Source organism: Tympanuchus pallidicinctus, unplaced genomic scaffold (assembly GCF_026119805.1).
Source record: "Tympanuchus pallidicinctus isolate F22 unplaced genomic scaffold, pur_lepc_1.0 scaffold21, whole genome shotgun sequence".
NCBI classification, from domain to species: domain Eukaryota; kingdom Metazoa; phylum Chordata; class Aves; order Galliformes; family Phasianidae; genus Tympanuchus; species Tympanuchus pallidicinctus.
In genome coordinates this window covers 11,518,620-11,530,292 of record NW_026294733.1, presented here as the reverse complement: position 1 = coordinate 11,530,292, position 11,673 = coordinate 11,518,620, and the positions used below count along the sequence as shown (strand labels likewise).

General features: G+C 57.8%; 1 protein-coding gene across 2 annotated transcripts; it reads right to left on the bottom strand.

The window, feature by feature from the left end:
* Positions 1-1,373: 1,373 nt before the first annotated feature.
* STARD10 (StAR related lipid transfer domain containing 10) lies at positions 1,374-6,807 on the bottom strand. Of its 2 annotated transcripts, none has more exons than XM_052684624.1 (6): positions 6,314-6,807; positions 3,875-4,025; positions 3,691-3,794; positions 3,476-3,593; positions 2,234-2,286; positions 1,374-2,113 (listed from the first exon to the last, which is right to left on the bottom strand). In XM_052684624.1, exons 1-6 carry the CDS (start codon positions 6,476-6,478, stop codon positions 1,901-1,903), a joined length of 804 nt encoding a protein of 267 aa, XP_052540584.1. In that variant the 5' UTR covers positions 6,479-6,807; the 3' UTR covers positions 1,374-1,900. The 2 variants fall into 2 exon arrangements, with proteins under 2 accessions (XP_052540584.1, XP_052540586.1); XM_052684626.1 differs by having other exon boundaries at positions 3,875-4,022.
* Between the last annotated feature and the right edge of the window lie 4,866 nt (positions 6,808-11,673).

Below are 11,673 nucleotides of genomic sequence, written 5' to 3'. Positions count from 1 at the left end.
AGGGAACGCAGCTCTGGCACGGGCAGCCCATGGGATAAGGGATGTCCTTGTACAGCCTACTGATCCTTCTATGGGTGTTAGGGACAGGAGCTCAGGAGGAATCACCTGCACAGCATGAGACCCTGGGCACACGGTGAAACCCTCCCCTAGTGATATTTGATGGGGACACTGGAGCTGGCTGCAGTGCCTGGAGCAGGGGTGGGACAGAGGCCCCACAGCCCCATCCACGGGGCCAGCTGACATCACTCGCCTCCGGCTAATCTCTCTTCCAGCAGCGGTTTCCCGTTTCCTTTCCAATCTGTGCTCAGGGGTGGCTGCACTGCTCAGGGCCAGGCAGGAAGAGTCATCCAGCTGTGCTCTCCTGGGGGGCCCCACTGCCCATCCCCCCGGTATCCCTCTGAGTGCACCTTTGGGGTTCTGATTCCCTTACACATTCAGCTTACCCCTCCCTTCCTCAGGAGATGCTGGCATACAGTTGCTTGCTGGCTGTGTTGTAATTAAGCCTTCATTAGTAGAAAACACCATGCTGAGGGTCCAGCACCCCATGGAGACCGTGGGGTCCCCACCCTCAGTCCCATGGGCATCACAAGGCTCCCTAGGTGCTGTGATGCTGGAGGCCAGGGGCTTCATCACGGCTCAGCAGTGGATGTGTGTCCCTGTCCCCACCACCCCTGTTGTTCTCCTCTAACACTCAATGCCACCGCCACTTGGGGCAGTATCCTGGGTGAGGTGCTGCCCTCCTGGGCACCAAAGAACCCTGCCAGCATGCATCATGGTGCTCAGGCAGCAGCTTCTCACCCCTTGTTAAGTGTGGCTGCAGCCTGAGCGTGGAAGAAAAACATCGGGGAAGCAAAGAGAGGCTGAGGCCATTTAAGATAGGCCCTACCCCAGCACCCAGAATGGCAGCACCCAGAGATGCTTGTCCCGCAGGAGATGCGTGTGGTGCAGCGGGATGGCTGAAGGAGGGCAGTGGGCATCTCTGCCCAGAGTGGGCATCTGGTTGAGAAGGGGAAGAACCCATCACCACCAGCAGTGATGTCTCCCTTTGCACTGGTCAGCACACAGCAGGTTGGAAACACTCCGAGGCAGGAATCCAGCAGCAAACGGGTGGGTGGAAAATCCAGCATGTGTCAGCTTGTTCCCCCCGCGCTGTCTGTCCAGACAAACTCCCTGCTGTCCGGCGGAAGCCGACCTGTGCCCACACACGCTCACCCACATACACGCAGATGTGCAGAGCCCAGCATTGCCCTTGCCAGATGTGCAGAGCTCAGCATGCCCGTCCCCATCCCCCCCAACCCCTGAACCCAGTGTGCAGCACCCAGCACAGCCCGGGGCTGCCCCACTCCAGCCTGAAGCTCCCCGGCTGTGCACACACCAACCCCTTTATTGTGCCAGAAACCACTGCAGCAGCAAACACTGGAGGCAGCCTGAGGAGGTGAACCCATCACCAGGAGAGGACCTGGGGGGCTTCCGGAGATGGGGGTCACACAAAGCCTTGGGGGATCTGGAGAGTGAGATATGTGACAGAGGGAGACAGTTCTGGTCCTGTACTGCTGCAAAACCTGGGCTGGTCCGACACAAATCCTCCATTCTGGACCTTTGAGGAGCGCACCCAGAAGGTCTTACAGCAGCAGAGGGATCTTCTGGTGGTGGCAAAGCTTCATTCAGTTCCACAGGGCCTCCTCCCCCCAGTCTTTCACCCCCCCTTGGAGCACCCACTCTTGCAGCCTACACTGCCACCTGCATGGAAACATCTCCACGCTCCACCACCCCCTCAGTGCGTGGGCACTGGGCTCCCACAGGACAGTCCCCCCACTAGAAGGTGTGATGAAGAATGTGGGAGGCACAGGGTGCCAAATCCCCACCGTGGCCCCTCTCTGGTGGCCCACCAGGGCAGGCTTCAGGCCTCGTGGTCGCTGGCGCTGAGGTGCTCCTCGGACAGCCCTGTCTCATCGATGTGCTCCAGAGAGTCAGCGTGCTGCAGGGAGAGCTCAGCCAGGCTGAGGCTGGGCAGTGTATTCTGCTCTGGGTACACCCAGGGCTTGTACCCGGGGTCGTGCCTGCGCTTCCACTCTGGGTACTTCAGCCCTGCCTTGTAAATCTTCTTCATTGCCTGTGGGGAGAGAAGGTGTGATCCACCACAGTCACCTCAAGACTCCATCTCCAGCACCTTCTGCTTCTCCAAGGTGCTGTTTTGGGTCCCCATGGCCCCACTGCCATGCACCCTGCTTACCTTTGGTGCCACGAACTGGGAGACTCGGTTCACCACCCACTTTGGCAGAGATCCTGCAAGAGCCCAGAGCCCCATCACTGAGTTGAAGAGATGCCATGATCCCTCAAAATTCCTACCAGGTGCATTGGTCAGTGCCCAGCATCCAATGCTGGACCGAGACTCCCAGATCCATCCATCAGGGAAACTGCCCCGTGCTATGCCCTGGGAAGGTCCCCTCTTCTTCCCATAGTTGTCCTCCCTTTCTTTTGGGACCCAGGATGGTGGGCAGCTGGATCCACGGTGAGACCACATGAACATCGTGGAGTTCAGCAGTGCCAAGTAGAAAGTCCTACACTGTTGGGTCAGGGCAATCCCGAACATGAATACAAACTGGTGGATGAATGGTTGGAGAGCAGCCCTGAGGAGAAGGAGCTGGGGATACTGGCAAGTGAAAAACTGCAAATTCTAAGGTCAATTGTATCCTGGGCTGCATCAAGAAGGAGCTGGCAGCAGGGTGAGAGAGGTAACTGTCCTCCTTATTCTGTCCTTGTGAGGCTCCATCTGCAGTCCTGCATCCAGGTCTGGGGTCCCCATCACAAGACATGGAGCTGTTGAAACCATAGAATCCCAGAATGGCTTGGATTGGAAGGGACCTCAAAGCCCGTTACCTCCTGCTGTGAGCTGGGTGCTCCCCATCAGATCAGGCTGCCCAGGGCTCCATCCAGCCTGGCCTTGAGCACCTTCAAAGCTGGGGCACCCACAGCTCTCAGGGCAGCCTGGACTGAGTCCAAAGGAAGGCTACAAAGATTTTCAGAGGTCTGGAGCACCCCTTCTACAGGGAAAGGCTGAATGAGCTGGGCTTGCTCAGCTTGGAGAAGACTCCAAGGAGAAATCATAGCAGCCTTTCAGTGCCTGAAATGGCTTATCAAAAAGATTTGTTATCTGTAGTGACAACGCTATGGGTAATGGTTTTAAACTGAAATACAGTATTTATACAGTTTATACTAGGGTAGAAATGAATTCTTTGCTCAGAGGGTGCTTGGACTCCGTCACTGAGGCTACCAGAGAACCTGTGGATGCCCCATACAACGAAATGTTCAAGGCGAAGCTGGATGAGGCTTTGCACAACCTTGAGAGTCAGGGAGTGGAGCTGGATTGCCTTCAAGGTCCCTTCCAACCCAAACCGTACCATGATGCTCTGATTTCAAGCTCTGAAGACCCTCCCCACAGGCACACGCTGCATCACTCCCCCTCAGCTCTCACCTCTGGGGTCCACCTGGGTGAGATAATAGAGGACGCAGGCGCTGCTACCGTTGGCCTTGATCAGATAACCGGTCTGCAGGGATACAGCCCTGACAAAATCCTTTCGGGGTGGGTATTTCTGTAAAAAAAAAAAAAAAAAAAAGAAAAGCATCCGTACAGCTCAGAACCTGCCCCAATCTCTGCCCACAGCCACCCCCAAGGTATCAGGAACCCACCGGGTGCTTGACGCTGTAGTTGAGGATGATGTAGTCATTGCCCAGGGGCAGCCAGGAGCGCAGGGTGACAAAGTCGCGGTTCTTCAGGGGGCTGGGGCACTTCCCTGCAGAGACACCCGGTTACAGCCCGGTGTGGGGCCGCAGCTGGGGCACCCCGGGTGCGCAGGGGCTGGGGGCTGCTCACAGGAGTAGTATCCCACGTCGGCGTTAACCGTCAGGCGCCCGATGTCGTGGGTCTCAATCATGTGCGAGTCCCACTTCTTGCGGTAGTGGGTGTCGTGCAGCACGTCGTAGAGCGTCTCAGCAGAGACATCCTTACAGGAGATGCGGGTCTGCTGGGAGACGGGAGGTTGGGTCCCCAATGGGTCCACGTTGGATCCCCCATTGGTTCCCCCAAGGGTCCCCAGGGCGGTGCCCACCCCAGGGATTGAGGCTTTAGCTTGTTGCTTTTGGCTGGTCCTGTTGTAACTGGAGCCACCCGCTCCGGCGTGCATTATTGATGATCCCAACCCTGCTCCTCCTGACGCCGGGAGGAAAGAGATGTCATCTGCTCCTCGTTAGAAGCCTTGCATCTTTGATGAGGTGCGTGGCAGCTCCATGTAATGGGAGCCGGCCCTTTGAACGCTGGTGGCAGGTCCCATCAATCTCAGGCGAGCTCTCCCTGCTGGCCCAGGTGATGCTGTCTGCCCAGCAGGGCTGCAGATGTGATGTGCCCGAGGTATGGGAGCCCATGCTCACTCAGGTGTCTGGCTGCAGGAGGAGTCCACACGTCCTCCTGGAAGCACCTGTTGTCACAGCAGGGCCATTGCACCTACAAAAGCCCCTCCTAAAGCGTATTGCTCATTCTCCTTCAGCCCAAGCATGGCAAATGGAGGCCATACAACAGCTTCAACAGGCAGTCAGCTGCCCAGAGCAGGGATGAAGGGAGTTTCCTGGTGCTCCAGATGCTCAGAAACCCTCCAAGCTGTGCCTTTATTGATGAGAAGACCAGGTTTTTTCTGGCCCTGCAAGCTCAAGCCTGGCTTGGCTTCATTGCAGCTCCCTGGGCAATGCTGATTAGGGACCAGCTCTGGCCAGCTCTGTGCTCAGGCCCTTTATGGAGCAGGGAAAAGCGACACCAAGGTAATACTGGCAGTGACCCAGGCTAGGCAAGGCTGTAAAACTCAGAAGCCCCTGAGCCGTCTGGGACCCCCTTCTCTATAGTGATGGAAAATTCTGTATCCTGCCCACTGGGCTCAGCTTGTTTGAACAGGGCTAGTCTTCTTCAGGTTCCTACTGGAGTCTGATCTGGGCACAGTGCCACAGTCCCTGCTGCTGTTCCCATTGCCCTTCACGCTTTGGGTGCCTGGACAAGGCTTCATGGGGATGGAGGTGGCTCAGAACCTGCAGTGCTCTGGAGCCTTGTTCCTGAGTATCTGAACGTTGGATGTGAATTTTGCTTCTTCCCAGGTGTCAGGGATCTCCTGCAGTCACTGTGAATTCCCACAGATACATCAGCCAGACCCCTTAGCACCCTTGGGTGCATCCTACCTGGTCCTGTGGGTCTGTACATCCATCCCCAGCTAGCTGGACTGCTTGCTGACCTGGCTCGATATCCATGCCACACCAAAGGTATGTGTGTCACAGTTCTGCAGAGAGCTGCACCTCTGCTGCTGCTTCTCCTCCTCCTCTGCCTGGCCAGATGGGCCTCCAGCTCCAGCAATACTGCAACCAGCACATGCCTGGAGCTCCAGGAAGACTTCTGCCCACCTGGTGCCTCACTGGGCTTCTGCCACTCTGAGAATGGGAGAGCAGTGCAAAAGTCTTCCCTGTACCCTCTACTCCAGGGCCCTACTCAAGACCTCCTTGTGCCTCCCCAGCTCTTCAGGTCGCAGTAATTCTTCCCCAGCCTTCCCAGTTGGAAGCCTTCCTTACCGGGTTGGCCAGCCTTGTGATCAGATGCTCCAGCCCCACTCGCTCTGGCAGATCCCATCCCTGCCTGATATTCGGTGAGGATCCCATAGCCACAAAAGCCATGCCAGCAGCCCCACAGCCAAGCACTGCCCTGCATGATGCTCATGCTGGAATAATCTCTTCTTCTTCAGTGGGGTCTATGGGGCTCCCTTACCCTGCAGCTGCTCTTGGTGTGCTCAGTTCACCCAGCACTGTCACTGGCACTGTGTGGGTGAGCAATGAGGTGTTACAGCCCAAGGGATGGGTGAACATCACTAGTCCCTCTGCAGCATCCCAAATCCATCCCCTAGCATGCAGCAAAGCCCCTGGCATGACAGGTGGGACATCTGAGACCCCTAGGGATGCTCAGCAGCATGGGATATTAGGCAGTGGTACCCAAGGATGGTGTGTCTGGGGGAAATGCACCAGCCCACCCCATGCTCTGGGACTCCCAACAAGGCCATCTCCACAAGATTATTCCCACCTGTGTGCAGAGCAAAGGCAGTGGCAAAGGCAAACACACACAGGTGCATTGGGTGTGTTTCCATGCTGCGGCAGCACGCTGCTGGCAATGCTGAGACATGGGGCAGGCAGAGAAGATGCCGAACGCCTTGGCAGCATGCAGGAGTGCATGTGGGGCCGAACCCCGCCGAGCCCTGCTGCTTGGGAGCTGGAGCAGGGGAGGGCTCACCTTGATTTTCTGCACGGTGCAGCTCTCCTCCTGGCCCTGGCTCCAGACGGTGACGCCAGCCTTGTTGTAGCGGCAGTGCCAGCCCTCCGCGCTCTCGCACTGCTCCCTGAACGAGCTGAAGTCGGAGTCGTCTGGGATATAAACCATCTCCCCGCCCCTGGACATGGGGGCTGAGCTGATGGAGGCTCCTTCTGCCTCCCCACCCGGCAACCAGCTCGCACCCAGCTCACGCGGCCGTCCTCATCCTCACGTCCCCGAGGACGCAGAGAGAAGCCCTGAGGCCGCAGAACGCAGCGAGGAGGAAAGCTCCTTCCCTGCGGATGTTACGGCAGCTGCTGGCAGCTCGGATGTCTTCCCGGGCTCGCCAGGATCACGTTTCTCTCCGGCTGCCCGTCTGCTCCTCTATTATTCAGCAGGTAGCAGCTCGCTGGGGGCTCGGTTTTCAGGGCAGAGCTGCCCCCGGCTGCCCGAGTCCCCGTGTCCTCATCCCTGCTGTCCCCGGCAATCTCTGTGCCTGACTTTGCTGCAGCAGCTTGATTGCAGGGAGTGATGCAGCACCCAGCCGTGCCCTTCCTGGTGCACAGCAGGAGAGATATCCTTGTCCTTCACGCTGCTGTCCCAGGACACAGCTCACTGTTATTTATTGTCACGTTGTCCTGGTGCTTTTTGCTGGGATGCAGCTCAGTGCCCTGTCCTGGGTCACCTGTCCCGCAGTGGTGGTTGTCCACGAGGTCCCTTTCGGTCTGATTTGAGCTTCTCAGGCTCTGCCTTTCCTTCCACATCCTTTCCTCCCAGTTCAGCCTCACTGCATGGCAAGGGGTGCCGTGGATCCCCGCCGCACCCAAGGATGGGCACATTGAGCATGGACCCAGCCTTCACCCTGAGGTGCCCAGCCTGAGCCCAACTGGACAACAAGGCACTGATCACCATCAAATGGTAAAAAAGCCATGGAAGGAACCCAGTCTCACCCACAGGTTCCCCTATTGCTTGGGTGAACAAACCTCTGGGCACTGAAATCAACAAGATTACTCTCAGATCTGTGAGCCCCAACCAGGAGGAGGTTGGTGCACCCCAAGACATCGTTGAGGATGCTCCAGCTCAACCCCTTCCCCTTAGCACTGTGAACCCCTTTTCCTTGGCAGGAGAACACCGAGTTGAGTTTGACATGCTGGAGGGAGGGGCTGTCATCCAGAGATACCTGCACAGACTGGAGAGGTGGGTCTGTGTGAAGCTCATCCAGCTCAGCAAAGCCAAGTTGAAGGTCCTCCACCTGGGTCAGAGAGTCCCAAACGTGAATACAGGGTGGGAGATTAGCAGCCCTATGGAGAAGGACGTGGAGACACTGGGGGATGCAAAACTGGGTTGAGCCAGCAGTGTGCCTTTGTAGCCCAGAAAGCTGATCATAAACTGGGCTGCATCAAAAGTCGTGTGACCAGGCGGTGAGGGAGGAGGTTGTCTCCTCTTGTGAGACCCCAACCTCCAGTACAGCTTTCAGTTCTGTGGACCCCAACATAAGGAGCTATTGGAGTGAGTCCAGAGCATGTCAAGAGGGAATGCGATAGGACAAGTGAAAATGGTTTGAAAGTAAGAGAGGGAGATTTAGGTTAGATGTTAGGAGGAAAGTCTTTGCTGAGAGAGTGGTGAGGGCCTGGCAGTACTGCCAGAGAGCTGTGGGTGCCCCATCTCTGCAGGTGCCCAAGGCCATGGAGGGAGTCCTGGGCAGCCTGAACTGGTGGGGGATACCCAGCCCATGGCAGGGGGTTGGAACAAGCTTTGAGATCACTTCCAATTCAACCAGTCTGTGAATCTATGAGCCTTTGAGCTGATGAGTCTGTGATTCTCTAATATTGGGAATGCATCAATCTGGACAAGAGTGCATTCACCCAAGATCTCTCTGGTCATGGTTCTGTGCCCCCTGCCAGCCACCAGCTGAGCTGGGATGTTCCCCACCATGCGCCCATCGGTCCCTTCCACCTCTGTCCCTGGCAGAAGCTGAGCCCGAGAAGGGCGGACTTGTTTTGCACGGGTCGCAGTGGCTGGCTGGGCTCCGGGCGCGTCCCCACGGCCGGGTGGCTTCCAGCGTGTCCCAGTGACGGATTCCTCGTTTCCTGCAATCTGCTGCTCGCCCACTGGGTGTCACGCGTGCTCCATTGGCGACAGCGACAGGGAGCGGCCGGGGCCGGACCCAGAGCTGGGAGGTGGGGATAGACTGCGCGGTGCCGAGGACTTGGAGCCTCCCCGATTCTATGGGTGGGATGAAGGCCCGAAGAGCCGCCTCCTCCTCCTCCGCCTCGTCCTTTTCTTCTGCTTTGCGCTGCCTCCGCACCCTCCCAGTCCCTGTCAGGGTCTGGAGCCGCCATCGTGACCCCCTTCGGCCCCCCAGTCGCCTTCCCGGGGTTTGGGGACAGGGCAGAAGCAGCAGTCGGGTGCCGCTCTGCTCCCGGACCCCACCGGCAAGCTCCTCTTGTCCGCCTTAATGCAGCGCTTTTGCTGCCACCTTGGGGACTTTTGGTGGCGGGGGAAGGTGCAGAGGGGACACGCTGCCCACGTGCCTTGCACGGTAAGGTCCCTGCCCTGACCTCAGAGTCTGGCAAAGTGAGCAGCAGAAGGACAGGGGACAGTAGTGGGACAGGGAACACTGATGGGGGGTCATTGTGCAGCACAGCAGGACTCACTCTGCTGCTGGGGTCCCCCTGCCCTCTTCCCCTTGCGGCACTTGGTCCCCTCTGCCCTGTGTCCCCAGAGCCCATGGCAATGGCACAAGCGTGGGGTCCCAGCAGAGATGGCTCACAGGGTCCCTTGGGTGACGTGGCATTAAATTAACCTCTGTGTACCCCTTGGGGCCCTGCCCCTCAAACGGTGCCCTGCTCTGGGATGTTCACAATGCGTGTGGCTGTGCAAGTCGCCCCCTCCAGGAGCCTCCATCCCTGGCTGTCCCCCCACGTCCACAGATGCCCAAATCCCTGCTCTGTTCCACTGTTGTTTTCCCATCCCTGTGGATGCCATGCCAAGGCATGTTTGCACCGCGCCCCACTTGGGTGTCAGGATGATTTACAAGGCACGTGAAAAATGTCGTTATTTTTCCTCCTTTCAGCTGCAAGTCAACGCTGGGGGAAGGATGCTTAATTATCTCTGTCAGCCTCCTAAATCTCTTTATGAGAGGGTTTGGCTACAAATCTCTGCGTCGTTTTGAAGTTACCAGCCAGCATGGCACCCAGTGCACCAGGAGCAGGCAGGATGCGGGGACATGGGACAGCGCATCCACCCCAAGGGGTTGCTCCCTTGCTGCGTTCCCCATCAGATTCTGTCCCCGTCCCCATCTCCCATGGCCACTTCTCACCCCCACACCCTCGTCCTCATTGCTGCCACTCAGAGCACGGAGATCCGCTGGCGCAAAGTGCCACCTTCCCGATAATGCCATTTATTGGACTAGGTGACACGCAGGCTTTGGGGGATAGCAGAGAATCCTCTCGGCTGAGCCGCAGAAAGGATTTCCACAACCCTCCCGACGCTTGTCAGCGTGCCCCTGAGGAGTTATTACCTCGGGCTGCTGGGAGCTGGATGCGTCCCTGCCCCCTGGTTGCTGCTTTGCAAAGATTACGCCGCCTTTGAATAAGCTCCGCGCAGCGCTGCTGCCGACGCGTCAGACAGGGGCTAATCAGAAAATGAGCAGGGGAAGGAAACTTGGTGGCAGGAACTTATCTGCGTTCTGCTACTCCTGCATCCAGCCCTGTCTGTCTGCAAAAGGAAGGCAAATTTCCTGGAGATTTCGGTGCTGGGCATTGCTGCAAATGCACGGCCTAGGAAGGGTGCACACAAGTGAACGTAGATGCAAGCATGTGTGCACAAACAAGCACGCACAGCCTTGTGCACACCTGTGGTTGGTGCACACACTGCTGCGTATGGTTGCACACGGGTGCTTGCACAGGCATGCCTGCATGCACTCACATGTACACACCTGCAAATGTGTGTGCTTATATGCACGTGTGCATAGGCATCTCTGTGTGTGCACAGCTGCCTGTGCATGTACGCGTCCCCCTGCATGTGCATGGCTGTGCCTGTGTTCCTGCCCGTATGGACGTCATGCATGTGTACATACCTGCATGTGTGACCAAGTGTAAGCACAGTGGGTGCTCTCCTGATGCTGGGGGTGCAGCAAGATAGCAACAGACCCTGCACTGAGCCATAAAATCGTAGAATGTCCTGGGTTGAAAAGGACCACAATGATTCATCTAATTTCAACCCCGCTGCTGTGTGCAGGGTCACCAACCACAAGACCTGGCTGCCCAGAGCCACATCCAGCCTGGCCTTGAATGCCTCCAGGGATGGGGCATCCACAGCCTCAGGGGCAGCGCTGTGTCCCACTCAGCACTGCTGTGACATTCAGCCACACACCACAGTGTCACCACAGGTGGTCCCAACGGCATCGCGGGGCACTCTCAGGTGTCCCCTCTCTCCCAACCCTGGGGGCAGGAGTGAGACCTGGAGCACGGAGGTGATTAAAATGCACCGTTTGCTTTATTTAAACACAGCCGTCAGGGAGAGTTACAGGGCACTGAGCTAGAAAATAGCATTTACACAGCCCGCCCCTCGCACCGCAGCCCTGACCTTTGCAAGCTTCGTGCATACCGCAGCACCGTCACCTTGGTGGCGCTGAGGGCAGCAGACAGGAGCTGTGCTGAGAGCCCTGGGACAGAGGGGCAGGGCCCAACCACAGCACCACTGCTCTGATTCTCTCTCCAGATCCCTTTGGGATGCTGTCGGCTCGAGGCTCGTTTGGCACGTGGCAGATGCATGGATACAAGCAGGTGCCGAGCATCCGCGCCTTGGAAAAACAAAGGCATTTGGTAGCAGGGGGAGTGGGGGGGGAGACGTTCTCCCGAATGGATTGGGATGATGCCGTGATTGGGAACAGATGCTGGAGATGAGGGTAGGGGGGTGGGGGAAGCTGTGTGGCTGCAGCACAGGGCCAGTTCCAGCCAGCTGCACGCGGGCACATGGGGTGCTGGGGGTTCTCCTTGGGTTTGTGGGGCCTGACACCATGCCTGCCCCATCCCTTCTGCTCTGGCCCTCTGTGTTCATTCCAAGGGCATAGGATGTGTGTGGGGCTGAGCTCAGCTGCGATGCAAGCGGGGACCTGGACAGCACCCACCTCCCCTCAAGGAGTCCCGAATCCCAGTGTGCAGCACCTTGGGGACATAGGGAAAGCTCTGTGCTGCTTTTTTTTTTTACCATCTGAGTCCCAAAGCAGCATTTATGGCCCTTTTAACCCTTTGTGGTGCCCTGGTGCCCGAGCCACGTGAAGGCTGAGTCCCGGCACCCATGGGGATCTGGCGGGCGGCACTCGGCGGGCGCGCACT